Source organism: Megalops cyprinoides, chromosome 9 (assembly GCF_013368585.1).
Source record: "Megalops cyprinoides isolate fMegCyp1 chromosome 9, fMegCyp1.pri, whole genome shotgun sequence".
Lineage (NCBI taxonomy): Eukaryota > Metazoa > Chordata > Actinopteri > Elopiformes > Megalopidae > Megalops > Megalops cyprinoides.
In genome coordinates this window covers 22,440,592-22,458,853 of record NC_050591.1, presented here as the reverse complement: position 1 = coordinate 22,458,853, position 18,262 = coordinate 22,440,592, and the positions used below count along the sequence as shown (strand labels likewise).

General features: G+C 42.7%; 2 protein-coding genes across 5 annotated transcripts in view; one reads left to right on the top strand and one right to left on the bottom strand.

The window, feature by feature from the left end:
- The window catches only part of ece2b (endothelin converting enzyme 2b), a 34,463-nt gene extending 30,245 nt beyond the window's left edge, over positions 1-4,218 (top strand). For all 4 annotated transcript variants that reach the window (XM_036536124.1, XM_036536125.1, XM_036536123.1 and 1 more), the window contains 10 exons: positions 369-483; positions 726-836; positions 1,369-1,467; positions 1,752-1,829; positions 2,061-2,164; positions 2,278-2,388; positions 2,482-2,549; positions 2,715-2,905; positions 3,518-3,613; positions 3,734-4,218. In XM_036536124.1, coding sequence (XP_036392017.1) covers positions 369-483; positions 726-836; positions 1,369-1,467; positions 1,752-1,829; positions 2,061-2,164; positions 2,278-2,388; positions 2,482-2,549; positions 2,715-2,905; positions 3,518-3,613; positions 3,734-3,910 — 1,150 coding nt within the window. In that variant the 3' untranslated portion in view covers positions 3,911-4,218. The remainder of the gene's footprint in view (positions 1-368; positions 484-725; positions 837-1,368; positions 1,468-1,751; positions 1,830-2,060; positions 2,165-2,277; positions 2,389-2,481; positions 2,550-2,714; positions 2,906-3,517; positions 3,614-3,733) is intronic.
- A 4,941-nt stretch (positions 4,219-9,159) lies between these two features.
- On the bottom strand, positions 9,160-13,247 carry LOC118783520. The gene is made up of 6 exons (XM_036537435.1): positions 12,892-13,247; positions 12,148-12,354; positions 11,025-11,297; positions 10,706-10,801; positions 10,135-10,161; positions 9,160-9,333 (listed from the first exon to the last, which is right to left on the bottom strand). Exons 1-6 carry the CDS (start codon positions 12,959-12,961, stop codon positions 9,254-9,256), a joined length of 753 nt encoding a protein of 250 aa, XP_036393328.1. The 5' UTR covers positions 12,962-13,247; the 3' UTR covers positions 9,160-9,253.
- Between the last annotated feature and the right edge of the window lie 5,015 nt (positions 13,248-18,262).

The following is an 18,262-nucleotide window of genomic DNA, read 5'->3' as shown; positions in this document are numbered from 1 at the left end:
ATCGTACTCTAACAATGTGGAATGAATTAAACACAAATCAGGCAGTGGGATGTAACAATACATATTTTTTAAAAAAATCATGTACATGCATGTTAAACCTGGGCAAAGGTCCATGTAACTGTAAGCACGATCTTGAGGGGAAGTGCTTAGGGCGAGCGATCAAAAATGCAGATTGGAATACAGCCGAATGTCTGGACACTGGGAGCAGCCTTTTATGCAATTTACTGTAAGTCTCACAGGAAGTTTGGTCGATTTGTTTCATACAGTAATCCCTCTTCCCGACCCCCCCTCTGTTCTCTTCTTTCTCCCTGCTCCTTCATTCCTTCTCTCCCCACCTTCCCTCTCTCCCTCCCCGCCTCCTGCCACAGCTTGCTGAATAACTACATGATGTGGAACCTGGTTCAGAAGGGGGCATCCAGTCTAGACCAGCGCTTTGAGAATGCTCAGGACAAACTGCTGGAGAGTCTCTATGGTACCAAGAAGGTGTGTGTGTGTGTGGGTGTACATGGGAAGGCACAGATGGCGTGGATGTGGGATAAGCCTCCAGGTTGTGATGGGAACAGATCAAGGCCTGACCTACGAATTACTGCCCTGAGACTCAGTCTTTGCTGAAGCCTGATCTGACGCTTTGGTCAGATTCTGACTTGGTTCAGTTTGTGAACCGGAGTGTGCGTGCTCTCAATGTGTGCAGGAACTGACCTAGCTCTGTGTGTGGTTCCCCTCAGTCTTGCACGCCGCGGTGGCAGACGTGCATCGGAAACACGGACGACACGCTGGGATTCGCCCTCGGAGCCCTTTTCGTCAAGGCGACCTTCGACAAACACAGCAAGGACGTCGTGAGTTGCTTAGATCAAAAGATAAACACCATGAAGTGCAAGGTTTCATACTTGTGGTCACTGGGTACTGAGATTTCCAAGTGGGCAGGCTTTCTTACTGTTCACGTAGATTCAGACAGACTGTTGGTGTGGGTTTTAAGTCCGTCATGGAAATGCTTCAGATGAGAGAATTTGTAATGCTGGTTACAACCAATTTATAGATTACAGACATTTGTATTGGTAAGTTTTTGAGTAATGTGTAAAAGGTTGTTATGAGATTGGGAGAGCCAGTCACTCAGCAAAGAACTACAGTACCATTCGTCTTTAATAATGATTTGTTTCACTGCCACCTTGTGTTTGTCATGTGTAGTGCATGCAGCGTTATCTGCAGTGTAGATAACTTTTACCTGGTCATTTTCACCTCTTTATCATTCAGTTTTCATGCACCAGCCTTTGAAGTGAACAGTTATTAAAGTTTTTTTCTACCCACTTTTTTTTCTCTCTCCATCTCCCTCCTCCTGTCTCCTTCCCTTGCTTTCTCTTTTTTAAAAAGGCAGAGGGGATGATCAATGAGATCCGCACAGCATTTAAAGATGCGCTGGACAAATTGAGCTGGATGGACAGACAGACACGTCAGGCAGCCAAGGACAAGGTGAGGGGGTGGGGCCTCAGAGTGAGTGACAGGACAGAGGGTGTGGCATGTGTTTATGAGTGAAATGGCAGTGGGAGGGACCTCGGTGCATGATTGGCAGGGCAGGTCTCTGATGTCTGAAGCAGGATTACAGTTATTTCTTTGTGGCATAATGAGCATGTTGTCCTGTCAGTGCTATCAAAGCATCCTCTGTTTGATGACATTATTGAACCAGCGCACATTTTTTAGTGGACCAATGTGCATGTAACTGAAATCCCTCCCTTTTCCTTTCCATGAAAACACAGGCAGATGCAATCTACGACATGATCGGATTCCCAGATTTCATCTTGGACAACAAGGAGCTGGATGATGTTTATGATGGGGTGAGAAAAAAGAGGGGAATGGGAATTATGAGTTGGGTCACTAAGCCTTAGAATGAGACCTTTCTGTACTCCTTTGTCTTTTATCTGTCCAGTTTCTCAAGAGCAAGAAGTAGATCAGACAGTTTATTGACTCAGTGCATTTTTAGCAGATGCACAGCAGTCCTCCAGGACCAGAGTGGAAAAAAAGACAAACAGCCGCAGGGAGTCTGATTTCACTTTGTTTCTCTGCAGTACGACGTGTCCGAGGACAATTTCTTCCAAAACATGCTCAACTTCTACAACTTCTCTGCCAAGGTGATGGCTGACCAGCTACGCAAACCACCAAATAGAGACCAGTGAGTCTTCATCATCTGCATCATCATCATCATCATCATCCCACAAGTTATTTATTTGTATACACACATACACACACATACACATACTGCTGTTTTGTCTCCGCTCCTTGCAGGTGGAGCATGACCCCACCCACTGTCAATGCTTACTACATGCCTACCAAGAATGGCATTGTGTTCCCTGCTGGAATCCTGCAGGCACCCTTCTACGCCCAGGACCACCCCAAGTGAGCCTCCCAGAATACCTTCTGTGTGTTTTGTGACCCGCCCACTTCCAGCTGCAGCAGGGCTGACATCTCTCTGTGTCGTTCTCCCGACAGGGCACTAAACTTTGGAGGGATCGGAGTGGTGATGGGGCACGAGCTGACCCACGCCTTCGATGACCAGGGTGAGCTTGCCTGTCACAAAGACCTCCGCGGTTTTAATCTCAGGACCTATTATTATTCGTGGCATTTCATATTAAGCTCCCGTTTCAGCTATGTGTGTTTGTGTGTAATGCCTGCATGTGAGTGTGGATTTAAAGTTTCCCCTTTGTCAATGCTTTCTCCAACAGGGAGAGAGTATGACAAGGATGGTAACCTTCGCCCCTGGTGGCAGAATTCCTCAGTGGAGGCATTTAAGAACCGCACTGAGTGCATGGTGGACCAGTATTCCCAATACACAATCAATGGGGAGCACATCAATGGCAAACAGACACTTGGAGAGAACATTGCAGACAATGGAGGACTGAAGGCTGCTTACCATGTAAGTGGGTAGAGACTACATTCCCACACTCCCCAGAAGTTCACTTTTGAGGCCAGTTTACTATATTGCAGTGGGGGCAGTTGGTCTGTTCCTGAACTGGTGCCATGGTATCTTGGGTTGGAAAAGTGAACTCATTCATAGGGCATTGGAAAACTGCAAGCTTTTATGACAAACATAAGAATCTGGCAATTATAGGAACAATATTACATTGTTGTTGTCTTTTTTTTTTTTTTTTTTTTAAATATGATAATCATTTTAGGGATGTTTTTTATGACTAACAAGCCAGCGCTAGCACCACATTACTGTCTTTGGTTTAGATTTAGCTGATTTGGGCTTTTTATCATTTTTAGGAACAAAATTAACAAAATGAGAGCAGTGGAAATTAGCTCATTAGTCAGTTATACACCTTACCAAGTCGGTGAATAGCTAAATTATTTTGTTTGAGAACCTAGTTTCCTCAGCAGCTCAGAAACAATGCTCAGTGTCAGGCTACTACATTCCAGGCTGCTTTTTGGAGAGAAGTTTAATCTACTACTTCGGTCCATCTGCCCCCATGTTCTGTCCCGCAGTTGTCACAGTAAGAGACATGTTATGGGTGGTCTGTCTCCACAGGCATATAAGTCGTGGGTGCAAGCAAATGGAGAGGAGAAGCGGCTACCGGCGGTCGGGCTCACCAACGACCAGCTGTTTTTCGTGGGATTTGCACAGGTGAGGCAATAGGGGATAGTGTTGGGGGGGCTATCATTTCATTGGAAATGGAGCTTGGAGTTTGGTGGGAGCTGAGAGTCAAATGTATTAAGAACATCCATCCCCCCCCCCCCCCCCCAGGTGTGGTGCTCGGTTCGGACCCCAGAGAGTGCCCATGAGGGCCTGATGACTGACCCCCACAGCCCCCCCAAGTATCGGGTAATTGGTACCCTCTCCAATTCCCCAGACTTCGCCCAACACTTCAGTTGCCCAGCCGGCACACCCATGAACTCTGGCCACCGCTGCGAGGTGTGGTAGGACGTGAGGTCGAGAAGGGCGAGACGAGGGACAAGCTGCTCCCCCACAGCACTGGACTTCTTTTATCACATTTTTTTCCCTTTTTTTGTAGTAGAAAACAACAATGCTGGATAAGTACAGGGGTTCCCGGAGAAAGAAAAGGCAAAGGAAGAAAGTGAAAGGAACAGAGGGAGAGGGAAAGTGTGTGTTTATTTCTCTGTCGCTGGTTGAACACAACAGTGTCACCTCACTCTACAGCTCTTGTTGGTCTCTGCATTCTCCGAGGGGCAGGCTTGTGTTTATTTATTGTGAGCTGAACTGGGGGGGGGGGGGGGGTGACGAAGGAAACTCCCCTTATCTTTCTGTGCTTCTGTGTTTCCCTGGCTTTGTGCCCTGTTTACAACTTCAACTTCCTGTTGAGGGGGAAGAAAACTGTGACCTCACAGGAAGTGCTGGACTCCACTGTGATCTCACAGGAAGTGCTGAACTGGCCGTGATTCAGACTGCAAGGATTCCCACTACTCGCTCACACACCTGTTTTCTTTTTTTGTCATTTGCGTGTTTCGATGTCAACAAAGTTTGAAATTAGATGCTCATTTTATACTTCTTCTGCCAAAGAATAATCTCTCTTAACATGGTTATCTGTGTGTAAAGGGGAAGTGCCCTCTGGAGTCCTATCTAGTCAAAGGAAATGCAGAAGCTGTTAGAGGAAATGTGCCACCAATGTGTGTGATGTTTACAGCCGGGGAGGTGTCTGTAGGAGTGCGATCCATCCTATGTGTGCATGTGGGTCATGTACATTTGTGTGCGTGCATGTGTTTAGGGTCCTGTGCTCATGTCAAGTCAGCTGCAGCAGTGCTACACTCGCAGTTATATCAGATTTAACATGTTAAATGCCACTCTGCTGTAAAAAAAAAAAAAAGGGATTTTAAGCGTTCTCACCTTTCTTGCCAAAGCATTGGAGACTATTCTTAATACTTGTACAGGTGGCAGCGATGTTGCCGTGACTTCCCCGACCCACCCGCAATGACGTTGTCGAGCCACACCCTGAATGTTAAGTTCATTCTGTGTGAAGTATTGACAACGCTGTCACAATGGTTTCGGTTTGTGCTGAAGAGGAGGAGATGGAAGCTGAATGGTGGTGGGTGTGGCCTGGCCCCGATGTGCTGTCTGTTCCCAAGCTGTCCTGGCATCTGTGCCAGGCTGGCCTGCCCCTGTGCCAGGCTGCTTCTTCCCAGTCACGTTATTTGTCATTGCTGCTACTGGAGACCTCCAGCTCCACGTAACCTTTCTCAGTGCTGACACCTGCTGGCCGCTTGGGTCCAATGCACCGCATTGGTGCAACACTGGCAGCTCTGACTGTGTTGTATGTATGTGTGTGAGAGACTGATGTCGTTGAAGGTGAAAGTGATCCAGATTTTAATGTGTGCCATGTTTTTATATGTGTCCATGCAGCGCGCATCTGAACTATCTGGCCTGCCACCTGTTCCACCACCTGTGACTGTGTCTGTTGTCCAACAGATGTCACCGATTTGAACAGGCCAGAGGTCCCAAGCAGGGCTTAGACATTAAAGGTCATGTGTGAATGTGTGCAAATGTGTGTTAGGGTGGATGGGCGGGTTTGTCGTGGGGGGAGGGGGGGTAGGTAGCCTTAAGTATTTACGAGAAAGGAATAAAAAAGTCTAAATGTCTATTTAAAGCGCAAGCAAAAATTGAAACTTGAAGTGTAAATGCCTTTAAGCAGCAAGCTCTTGCCATTAAGTGATCTCGCTCTCTCTCTGAATTGGTGTGCCGTAACCCTGATTCCTCGCAAAGGTTTTCTCTGTGCGCTTCCTCATCTTCCCTATGACTCTGCCAGGTGGCCCACCAATCAGGCATCACCTGATATCTCGCAGAATTGTCTTACCAGGTTTGATTCTGAACTGAGAGAGTGGTTCTGGAGGAAAGTGATTCGTTTTGTGACAAAGTTGTGTCAAACAGTGCAGTGTTAGAAACTCTGACTGGGGCCATGATTATTCTGCACTGACTGGACAGGAAGGAAATGCTGAAATAGCCTGTCTGCACTGTCTGATATTTCTGTGACCACTGCAAAGTGTTTCATGGTTAACCTGTGTTGAATTTTGCCTTATTTAATTTCAGTTCATGTCCTGATTGAATGTGGTATTTTTATTTTCTGTATCAATTGTTTATTTTTTATCAGAGTGCTTTATTCCAACCCACAGTATTTCCATCATTTCGTTAGAATTTTTCATCTGTTCTTGTTGAATAGAAGGAAAAGGCCAGTTGTACCTGACATGGGGAGACATATAGTCCCACCTGCATTCTGCTGTAGTACATGACTGTAAATGGAAACAAAACTGAAATAAAGGATATATATATATAAATAAATAAATGAAAGATTCATCTAGTCATGTGTATGCAAAAATCACTTAACGAGAATGCTCTGAAGAACATACACAATAATGCACACTGAATGACAGCTGTTAGTAACCATTAACCATTGGTTCTCAACATACACTTAGCAATGTTTTTTGCCAGATTTGTATTTCATTATTCTGTCATTCATGAACATGCTGAGAAGCTTTTTGACGTACGTTAGGAGCTTCTGACACAAAAGAAGAAAGAATTTGAACGTACTGTACTTGACAGGAAATGGAGAGTACCTGGCTGGGTAAAGAAGTGGGGGGGATGAACAAAAAAATGAAATAATGGCATCACTAAATGGATTTATTGACACAGAATAAGGACTAAACCTACCGGTTGTTCCCAGTGCAAGGTTCCTGTGCAGAAGATGAGAAAACCAGATAGTGTTTGTGTTCTTTTTGATTTCACAGAAAATTTCAGCCACTGCTGCCTACATGCAGATACACATACAAACATATTGCGCTAAAAGGTAGAGGCCTACAGCAGGGGTGGTCAATTTGTGACTGTAGGGACCCTTGTGGCCCTTCAGAGCTTCATATGTGGCCCCTGAATGAAAACAAAAACATCCATTACAGATTGAGCTAATGCTATGACAAAAAAAAATGTTGGAGACTGTAAAATATGATGAATGCTATAACACCATAGACAAACATGAGGATGTTTAAGCCCGCTACACATCAGGCTAATGTCTCCCAATGAGACTTGTCATCTGACCCCTTATACAATATGCAATTTGCAGTGAACAGGACAGATTGGTGCAAGTCTGTCTTGCAAAATTCCACATGTAAATCCCTGAGGAGCCTTTGGCCATGTCTGAGCCAATTGGATCTGAAAGGAGCACTTGGCATACCAACATGGTGACGCATCTGTTGGGGGTACGGAGTGTTTGCACTGTGAAATAAAATGTGAAGAAAAATAAACTCAGAGCACACAACTGCATGCTCTTCGCCAGGTCCTCAGTTTGACTGTGCTTTGTTTTGTGGAAAGAAATTGGAGAGAGAAGGAAGAGTAGTTGGTGGACCTGGTTTCAAGCTCTGTGACAGTGTTTTAGGCAACATACTATAAAAAGTATGGCGTTAAACAAATACAGAGCAACAAAACATGTGGTAATGTACAGTGGGCCTCATGGAAATACAATACATAAAAGTAAAATAAACAATTGTAAGGGATATTGAATATTGAAGAAAGAATGAATGGTAATTACGTCTGTCTTTCTTTTCTATTTTTTTTTTCTTCAATCAGTCCCATTGTTCTTGTGTTTATTTTGCCCATCTTCCACAGATTCAGCAGGAAAAAACCCTGGGGTCTGTGCCAGTAGGTGCCATATGTCCATCTGGTGAAATGTCCTGACCAAATGTCTATGCCCTGCCAAACAAATGCAGCCTGTTAGGATTCTGTTGGTCAGGAGTGGTCAGTTTGATGTGCAGAGGCATTCGTGCCAGTTATTCTGGTGTAACAGGGAATGGGACTAGCTGCAGTGATGCAGGGAGGAACCAAACCATCGGAATATTGCATCACTCAGAACATTCTCAGCTTTCTCTAGTATTGCACACATCTAATTTGCATAACAGTTTCTCCATACCTGCTCACTGTTCACAAACCCACCCTTCCCATCCCACAGAAGATTCATGTGTTATGTATTGTTTTGCCAGAATAGCTGGTTTTGGGGGGGTTTTAAATCAGCAACATTCAAATGACCAGAATATGCCACTCATCCCATCACTCATTTTGTTCTTCACCAAGCCTGTTACAAAGCATGATGACTTTTTATTTGGCTGCTGTGTCATTCTAATAATTGCTTATGAATTGTGTTTCATTGCGGATAGCTTCAGCATTGCTATTGGAATTGCTGACATGGAACATATAGCTGTGCTGCAATATGAAAGTTTCAACAAATCTGACGAGTTTTATTTCTGTGGCAGAGGGTCCTGCAAAATCCAAAAATACGTGGCTGTCCTCAGAAAGTAAGGGAAATTAATGCAGTGGAAATACACTTATTGAAAATACATAATGTTTGGCAATGTAGTTTTTTTATTTTAAAACCAGTATGACAAATAAAAGCAATTAACACACATCCTTCAATGAACCACAGGAAAACAACAGAAGCCCATCTGTACTGAAAACTGGTGCTAACTGTAGCCGGAACAGCTGACAAAACACAACTCACACTGAAAGACAACAGCAATGAACTCAGTTTCCCTGACAGCTTTACAGTACATTACATGCATTTGCATTACATGTAAAACGCAACTAATGTAATGTAAGGTAATCATAGTACAACTGTCATTTCAAAGGGTTCCCACACAAAAATGGCATTACATGAAATTACTTTCAGGTAAAGACACATAATACATAGCTAAATAAACACAAAGTTTAAAAATCATAATCAGAAACACAAGACATAAAACAGACAAGGCACTGACTGGCTGGAGGTCACTTGGTGTCAAACAAGTCAATCAGTGGCAGCTGGATCACTCCTTGTCTTGCCCAGGGCTTGTTTGTAGCCTTTGTCTGACGGTTACTGTGGCATACTTTGCACCTCACACCTGCACAAGCTGCAGCCAAGGTGCTAAACTCACTACATTACCTGCAATGGTAGTAGACAGACCCTCTTTGGTTTCCTACACTGAGGATTGTTGGATCTACACCAACAGATGTTGAATCCAGTTTTATTTGGACCAGCCACAATACCCTGATGTCACAGACCAATACAGATTATTATAAAACAAAGAGTCACAACTACTGACTCAGTCTCTGACAGAATTCCAATGTCAAAAATATGAAAGAGGCTTCTGTAACGACCTTCTCTACACTGTGTCAGAGGTGACATAAGAGTTGCACTGAAGGGGAGTATTGGAATGGTGGACAACGGTGAACATGGAATGGTTACGTAGCAACTATTCCACAGGAAGAAGTGAATGATTGGGTTTGGAGGCCATTTCAGAGGGGGTGGTACCCATGGGTCTCTTGGACAACCTCACTGAGGTTTGGAGGGTAGTGGATGATAGAACCCACAGCAGCTGTGCAAGGGAAACAGAAAAGCACATCTGGGTGAGACTGCAGGTAATGTTACTGAGCTGAAAGTGAAGTGAATATTGGTTGAGTTGATTTTAATGCATGCAGACTTGTTACAGGGAAACTTTGCAGAAAATCTCAAATTTAATACCATTCCTTATCTTTAGTACAGTGAACATATTTTAATATCTAAGAATGAGCCAATCTAAAAATTTTTGCATGACCGTATCTGAGCTAAATTCCATCCATTGCTCCACCTCTCTCTCTGTGAAAATTACAATTGCAAATCATGTTATTACTCACTTCAAAAATATTACTTACACTCATATATAAACTCTAAGTTCCACATATACCCACTATATGTCCTGGTTTTCATTCTAGCCGAGCTATCATTTAGTACAAGTAAAGGAGTGTCTGCAGGTTATTTCTTTTCATTGGAGCCCTTTCAACAAATGAGTAACACAGACAGGTTGTAAAATTTATTATGGTTAAATGGTTGCTGCATGTGGCCCGGAACCAGTATCTGAACAACTGAGTAAGCTATACAAAGACTGGTACAAATATGTTCAAAGGACAGGTAACCAGAAAATTCATGCTGAATAAATCACTTCATATTAGCACCTCATAGCTACACCTCCAACAGCACACTACTTGTTTCAAAGAAGTTACAGATTTTACTGTAGAGGATTTGAGATGTCAAATAAAGATCAGTACTCAGTTAACAGCTTAGTGAAACGTGATTGGGAGGGTTTGTCTGCTGTGAGGTGAACAAGTCAAAACAGGAGCTACAAAAAAAAGGTTCCTACCTCCAGCATATCCTGAACCTTTGGAACCTGAAGAGAAACAACATGAGATTACACTGTCTCACAATATGAGCAAGAGTGGCTGTAAAACAGAAATCCACCCGGTAAATCAGTCTTATTGTGACAAAAAAAAAAATGAGCTTAGAAAAAAGGGACTTTAAGGATGCATCTAGTTTCAGTCTATGAGCTTCATCATAAAGAACACAGTAGGATGCAGATACTGTACTATTTACCATTTAATTACTTCATACACAAATTATGAGTAATGAATATAGGCCTGCTATGAGTATCATGCAGTGTCTGAAGTATCTTTGGATTCTGAGATGAATGATTGACTTTGGATTATGTAAAAGAGTAACAAATTAAATATATGCATGGGCTGATATTGACTTTTTTTAAAGAGCTTGTGAAATCTGCAGAGATGACCCTTAAGTTCACGAAAGATTTGTTTTTTTAGTTTTAGTGGTCTTCTCATATAGACATATACCCCACTACAGGAGCCTAAACCATATAGCACAAATCCCTCTGAATGAGTATAACCACCACTTGAGCCAATTTTGGCAGTCTCACCCACCTTGTTTTTTAAAGACCAAGACGCTGACAAGTACCAGCCCCACCAATAACAGTGCTGCCAGGACTGGCAGCCAAAAGGAAAATGCTTCCCGTCTCTCTGTAACAAAAAGCAGCACATTTCTGAGTTACACCTGGGTTCACGCCGCCTTACACATGGGGTGGAATGCATCACGTTGATGCAAGCCCTGATGTATGCTCAAGGTAAGTACTTGTGACACTACATTTCAGCAGCTTGTTGCAGTCCACACCTTGGCATTGCCTGGATACAGTGAATTACAGAAATGCTGATGACCAGATGTGCTGTCAGCGTTATTATTCACCTGGCTCCGTCACAGTATCTTTGGAGTGCGTGATGTCCTTCAGTAGCTGTATGCAAGCTCTCTCCAAACGCATCCTCTCATGCTGCGTGCGAGCCTTGTCACTGTCCCACAGCTCCTGGAGCACTCGTGCCTGCGGGACGGTGGCCATCCAGGTGTCCGTGGTTTTGTCCAGACTCAGGAACCTGGTGCCGTCATACTGCACCTGGTCTGACACGCTCAAAACTCTGTACTCATCCAGCCGGCACTCACGTAAGCGCCGGTACGTATGGTTACCTGAAACACATACAGAGGGGAAAAAAGCTTGATATCTGCACCCTTAGTTGTAAGATTAACTGACAGTCCCAGTGCTCTCTTTTTCCAAGTCTGTGGCTCCTGGTCATTGGGGTCTGTCATGCACCCTGCCTGAGTGGCTTACTGCTCTACATTTCTCAGCTCTGGCTCTGGGCAGGTTGGTTTTCATTCTGGCTGAGACCTCAATGAAATGAGTTTTATTGAGCTGTTGACAAGTACCACACCTGCAGTTATTGGATATGCATTTGTCCTAGTAGGAGGACACAAGTAAAGGTATTTCTGTAAGTTATTTACATTCATCTGAGCTTCTGGAGCAAACTGCTTATAGAGATGGGTATTTGGACTGTACTAGTAAAAAGAAATTAGTTTTTTGGTCCTTGATCCTGTAATTAAACGCAGAAAATACATGTCAAATAGACAACTTACATACCAATACAACTCCAGTAGCCTTTTATTCCGATAACAATGTATAACACATTGAACGAAGATGTCAAATGACTAGGCAACAGCTCAATCAAACGTAATTAACTCTCCTGCCAGGAGAAAGGTGGACAAGGATAACGGACAAGGATAATCTGAGCAATCAGGCAATCTGATGTGGACATGTTAGCGAAAATGGCAGGGGAGAGGAAGTATCACTCCACCCCCTTCATGACAACAAACCCTCTCAAATTCTCATTTAAGCATTTCGGACAGGACACGACTACGTCGACTTAAGGGACAAATTCGATCAAATCTCAACGCGATCTGGAATCCCAAAACCGGGGTGCCAAGATCGACGACAAAATAAAATGTACAACGATAATATAAAATGTAAATACAATGTACTTACTCGCTGTGGTGTGGTTCGAACTATCCACCATTATCTTAAGCGAATTTATTAAGAAAGGATCGTGTTTGGTCTTGATGAAGAACTCATGAAGAATGTTCCGGTCTTGAACATCACTCCACAGGACGGGGACTCCATTTAAAGCCACCGTTGCCACGGCAGTCTCTGCTCTTCCCACCACTTCCGTATATACAAACTGAATTACAGTCTCTGTAGAAAGTCGTAAACAAACGTTACGTCTAATCAGCTGACTTAAATAATAATGAAAATATATATTTTTTTTATTTTTTGCATGTGGACATTTATCGTAGGATCAAATTGGATTATTTGCAGAAAAACGTATGGGCTGCATTAGCTTGCCTCCTGTGGTAGTGACAAAACGTGATTCCATGGACAGAAATCCATTGTTGTTTCCAGACTGGCGATACTAATGTGTGATAAATGTCCATACCAATATATACCTATATTTTAATTTAAAGTGTTCAGATAAGTTCAATGCAGGCCTACAGCACTGAGCGTGGCTCATAACACGATATTGGGAAGAAAAAAAAAACAGGACGTAACATATCGTTTCATTTTAGTTATTTCCAGAATTATTTAGCTTTAGTTGACTGAAAAATGCACTCTATTTAAATTTCAACAACTATATTTAACAGCACGCATAATACCGCTACAGTCAATGCACAGTTAACAAGATGGCCAAATTTGTTTGTTGCATTGAGAATCGACAGTTTAACTTCACCTTACCTTTCTGCAGGGATACTGTCAGTTTAAAGAGCAGCAAACACATTAAAAACCCGACCTTAAAATACTCCATGACCTCTCTTCGGAAAACTGTAAAATTGAGATACGCTGCACCAGCCAGAGAATAAATAGCTGGGTGGTGGTGATGTTTTTTTTTTTTTACTTTCGGTTTTTAGTCGCCTGTCTACGGATAAATTAAAATTAATTATTCGACCTTGTAATTCAATTAAAGCTATACGGTTTCTCTAATTTCACTGCACATTACGCAGACATTGCCGTTTTCCTATGGTTATTGTTTTACTATTGCAAGACAACTCCTGACTGAAGCGGTTATCTTTGCAAGGTTACTGCTACAGGTTATTAGCTACAGATGAGGAGAGGGGAGGTCCCATGCGTGAGCGTCATCATGTCAAGGCATTTAAATTTGTTCTATTATAAATACGTAACATTATTTTTCAGCTGTTTTGCGCAAATGCATGTAAAGTCAAGGTTTTGGCTAAATGGGTGGCTATTGGTGCGCTGTCAGCGATAAATATGCGTAGAGTTTAATATTACTGCGCTGTCGTTGAGCATCCGCGCTCTGTTGAATACTACAGCGAACCATGTTGATGTATTAACACTAGAAACATAATCTTGAATGTAAAGTGTAATAGGTGCATGATCTATTGTTTCTGTAAATGATGCATTTACAACCAATCACGTCTATAGAATTTCCTTGGTTGTATAGGTTCTGTAGCCTATTGTTAGGTCTCTGAAATGGATGTTAAAATAACATGAATGCTATATATGCATACATACGTACACTCACTTAACTCTTACTTTGTTTTTCTTTTTTAAAACCTGCTGTGCAAACCACGAATGATTTCAAAGTTAAATGAGCCTCTCCCATCGCTGGAAAACCGGTTTATTTTACTTCCTTAAAAGTTTTGTGCTCAGGTGTATAGTTTCGAAAGAATTTATTTAACCAATAATATAATGGCAGAGAAACTTTGAAGAGCCAATCGAAGTCAGCGGGCGGTGTTACAAAGTAACCACCCAGCAGACAAACTGGTTAGGAAAGCTTGGTGTAACTGCGCTGGGCATGCAGTCCTAGCTGAAGTTGCGTTGGTGTTATAGAGGGTTAGTTTTGCAGTTTAGCTAGTAATGGTTAAGGTTTAATTCAGAAAAGGAAGACGAAGAGTCATAAACGGTTATTTTCCTGGATACTGTTTCTGTCATGTTAGTAGACAAAGATGTCCCTTCCAGATGCAGTTTAGATGACCCATATGCGATATGCAAGGAATACATTTCACGTGGAAAATATGTTTATTGTTGCGGGAAAATCGTATTTGTATATAAAGTTAGGTATTTACATGAGCCTACAGCAACGAGCCATTTATTGACATACGTTCCAATAGCAAAAATTAGCCTCCTATTGGTCAACGAAATTAGTGTAGGCAGTCTGGCAGTGAACTTCGAGTTTACAATGGACAATGGACTGTATTTGAAATGTTAGGGGAAAAAAGCACTACAGGTGTACTTGGCAGTAGAATTTTTATACTCACTACTTTTAAACACGTTCCTAGCCTTCTGTTAGGCTTAATATAAGCGTGTAGCCATCTTAAAAATATCTTGCTTCTGGGGGAATTGGGTCAGCTAAGGGTCAATTATGGTCATTTAATTCCTTTCCATCCTTTATTTGAGTAACAAACAGTCGCCACGTGTGTTCACAAGATCGGTACGGATTTCCACAAACGGAAAAAATATGAGAACGTTGCAACAAGAATCAGAGAAAGGGACCATCACTTAGACTGTTGGATTTTATCTCTTCACGTATTGTGCCTCTGCAAATCCAGTTGTTAGCAGCATGCTAAACAAAGTTTACGGGAATTCGTCCCTACTGATCTACATCATTGGTTGGTTCCATCAGAAGCCCCGGAGCGACGTGGAAAAACAGGCTAGTGCGACAAGCTCAACAAAACAGGGATAATTCACTGAGTTTGCAAGTTGCATAACCAGTCTGAGGCAACCCTTGGCTCACAAGGAAATCTGAAATTGTAATCGAGTAACCTAAATTACTATGACGACAAATCGTCAGTCTCCAACCGGTTCAGGGGGAGGTTAATTTGACGCAGTACGAGTTTGTATTTAAAAGCACGCGCTCTTTACTAATGAAATCAGATTTTCAGAACTCCATCAGTCACTGTCACTGCTCCTCGAGGATCTTGTTGATATCTGGGCTCGCATGGTAAGGCTAAGGCCGTATTTGCATGGTCAGGGTATCATATAAGTAGCCTATTTCCCCACAAAATTCCTTCGACAGCTACATTTTAGGTCTATGTACTGTTAATAATTATTAACAAAAGGGATTATTTGCTGTGAAACATTCTGACAGTTTTTCATGTTGCACCTGGCAACCACCACTGTCTTTTAATTAATACGGCTAAACTACTCATGATAACCAAATTTCTTGCCTTGCCTGTATTACTGTGGTTTCAAAGTTTTGACTGGCATGCATGCTTATCACTTCTTACAAGTCAAGCCTGAGTTGGCTAGATCTTTAATTTGTGCTGTATTGGCCTAAACCCGCCCTAGATTATCTTATTAACTGAAGCCTGATAAATTAGAGTAAATTTTAGTTTGCCAAACCAACTTTGTGCAGTAGTCACTATGTAGCTGGCATTTAACTCTGACAGCTAAAGTTCCCTGAATTTTTCTGCTCCCCAAGAAAATGTAAGTGTTGAATTCTAGCTGCTTGTTTCAGTTGTCTTTAAAGTCTTTGGAGGCTTTTAGCAGTGGCAATAAGGAAATTATTAAGCTTGTTTACTCTTAAAAGGCCATGGGCGTCTCTACATTAGGGGCTGTGGGGCCCGGCCCCACCACTAGATGGCGGTATTGAGTTCTTTAATTGAGTTTCTTATCTCTCAGACACAGCAGTTCAATGAATAAAATTCATTTTGAATAACTCAGTCTTTGATAGATATTATCTGTAATATCTCTTTTAAAATGCACTCAAAGAAATAAAAATTGTTTGTGCACTGTACTGTACCCTAAGGCGCTTGATGCTGGCAAGTATCCTCTGTGCCTGTCATAACGGATTTTCTATGTTGGCCTGTGGGGCCCAATCATCTCGGCCCCACGACCTACATAAAGGTCAACTGCAGGGCGCAGAAATCATAGCTGTGTGACACATCTGCATAGATGTGTCAATTGGCTAGCTAGCTGTAGATCTTCTCCTGACTGTAGGTGTGTTAGCTGTCTCCTTACGATCGCGTTATTGATACGAGATTGCATTATACTGTCGTAGTAACCTAGCTGTAGCTGTCCATAGCTGTAACTTTTGAAATAGCCTATCACCATGAACGAGGTTGAAAACCCCTTGACCACCAAATTCAGTTCTCTACCTTTTGAAGAGAAGCTGGCGATCAAAAGGTTGGGACCCCGCCACCGTTTGCGTTTCATTCTGACATGTTCACTTGGCTGAGAAGGGGGGTCTGAGAATGAGGAGACATAGGGGAAGAATCTCAGTGTTGGTGTGGACTCCCAGCAGTCCCCTGACACAGGTGTGATCTCTCCCTCTTATCACTCTCTAATCCTGGGGCAAGTAGTAGCATATTCCACATATCCATCAGGTATAACTGCATCGCACCCCTTTTCTTTCTATCTTCTTCAGGTATCAATGAAGGACCAATCAAGACCTGTCAAGACCAATGGATATGGAAACCACTCCCCTTGACCCAGAGGAAGAGGTGAAGGGGCCTCCAGTGAAGATGGATTGGACCATATCTGGGGAAGCAGTTTTTTTGTTTGTGACAAAGCTTACATCCCTTTTCACCCACCTCTGTTCTTACTCCCTTTCCTCCGATCTGCTGTTTTCCCATAGAGCATGGGATTAGTTCACTGTCGGGCTGAAAATATTGAGTGCCTGGAGGTGCTACTAAAAATGAATGTAAGAACTATCCCACAACCCTCTGTGTCTTTATTTGAGCCTGGCCCCAGTGTCGTGTGCTGTCATTCAGTTTGAGTGTTTTGAATGAACACCATTACGGAATGTCCCAAGACTGATTACTGCCTAATTATGCCATCGCCTATGTATCCCCGCTGTTTCTAAATCTGAAATCACTCTCTTTCCGTTCATTTCCTGGAAATTTCAGTCATCAGTCATGGATACACGTGTGTTCTATTGTGCTGGAAGTCGCACTGGATAAGAGCATCTGATAAGTGAATGTAATATAATAACTAAAAAAGAGCTTAAAAGCAACAAGAACATGGGACTGTGGTATTTCTTCCGAAAAGCGATTAAAGGTCCTTTTCCTTCTGCACGCATCACATCTCCCCGTGTCCTGAATTGCCCTCACCCCCATCCCTTCCTACTCTGCTCCAGCATGGCCAGCTCAGTCACTCAGCGCTGGCACTGTAATTAGCCATGATTATGATTAGTGCATGAGTGTCTGCCAGCACAAAGGGGAGGTGATTTAAAGGCTGATAGCAGATGATTGATAGATTAAAGCAGGGGAAATGGAGCTGGTGACAGGCAATCACAGAGTGTCTCAGACTGACTGGCTGAGAGACTTCCTGCGCTTGGATCAGTCTATGCCCTTCTGCACTGCCAAATTTCTATCACACACAACCAAACACAAATAACTTATACCCACTCAAGACCCATAGAAATCTCTCTAATGGACACAAAGACACACTCATATCATTCTCGTACATGCTGTCAGACTTGCACACAGATGTAAGCGTGCATCCCTTCACATTTCACTTCACACTGGTACTGGCATTGCTTTAGTTAACACCCACAGCAGCAGTGGCATTCTTTTTTTTTTATCTGACTACACAAGAGCAACATTGTTGCCCACCCTTCCCACCCTCCCCCATTGCTAGCTATGTGATTACAGTAAGCTGTTTCATTGCTTTTTCATGCCCTCTGGTATTAACTCTGAATCGCAGTGCAATCATTGATGGTTAGATATGATGAATACTGTAACTAAGAAAACACAGGGTGGCAGTGGGGCCTAATGATAAGGAACAGGGCTCATAACCAAAAGGTTGCTGGTTAGATTGCCTGCTGGGACACTGCTGTTGAACCCCGGGGCAAGGTACTTAACGCACATTTGCCTAAGTAAATATTTAGTTGTATGAATGGATAAAATTGTATTCTATGTAAGACGCTCTGGATAAGAGAGTGACAATAATGTCATGTAATGTAACTACACATGGCCAATTGACTACGGTGGCTCTGAAGTGCAAAACACGAAAACAAAAAGGAAACGCAAAAATAAAAACTTTTGGCATTGAGGTGCAGAGGCAACCTACAAAAACAAAAAGGAGTGGTCCTGAGGTGCATTTTTGCACTCCAGAGCCACCGTAATTCCTTCCTGCTTTTGCTTCA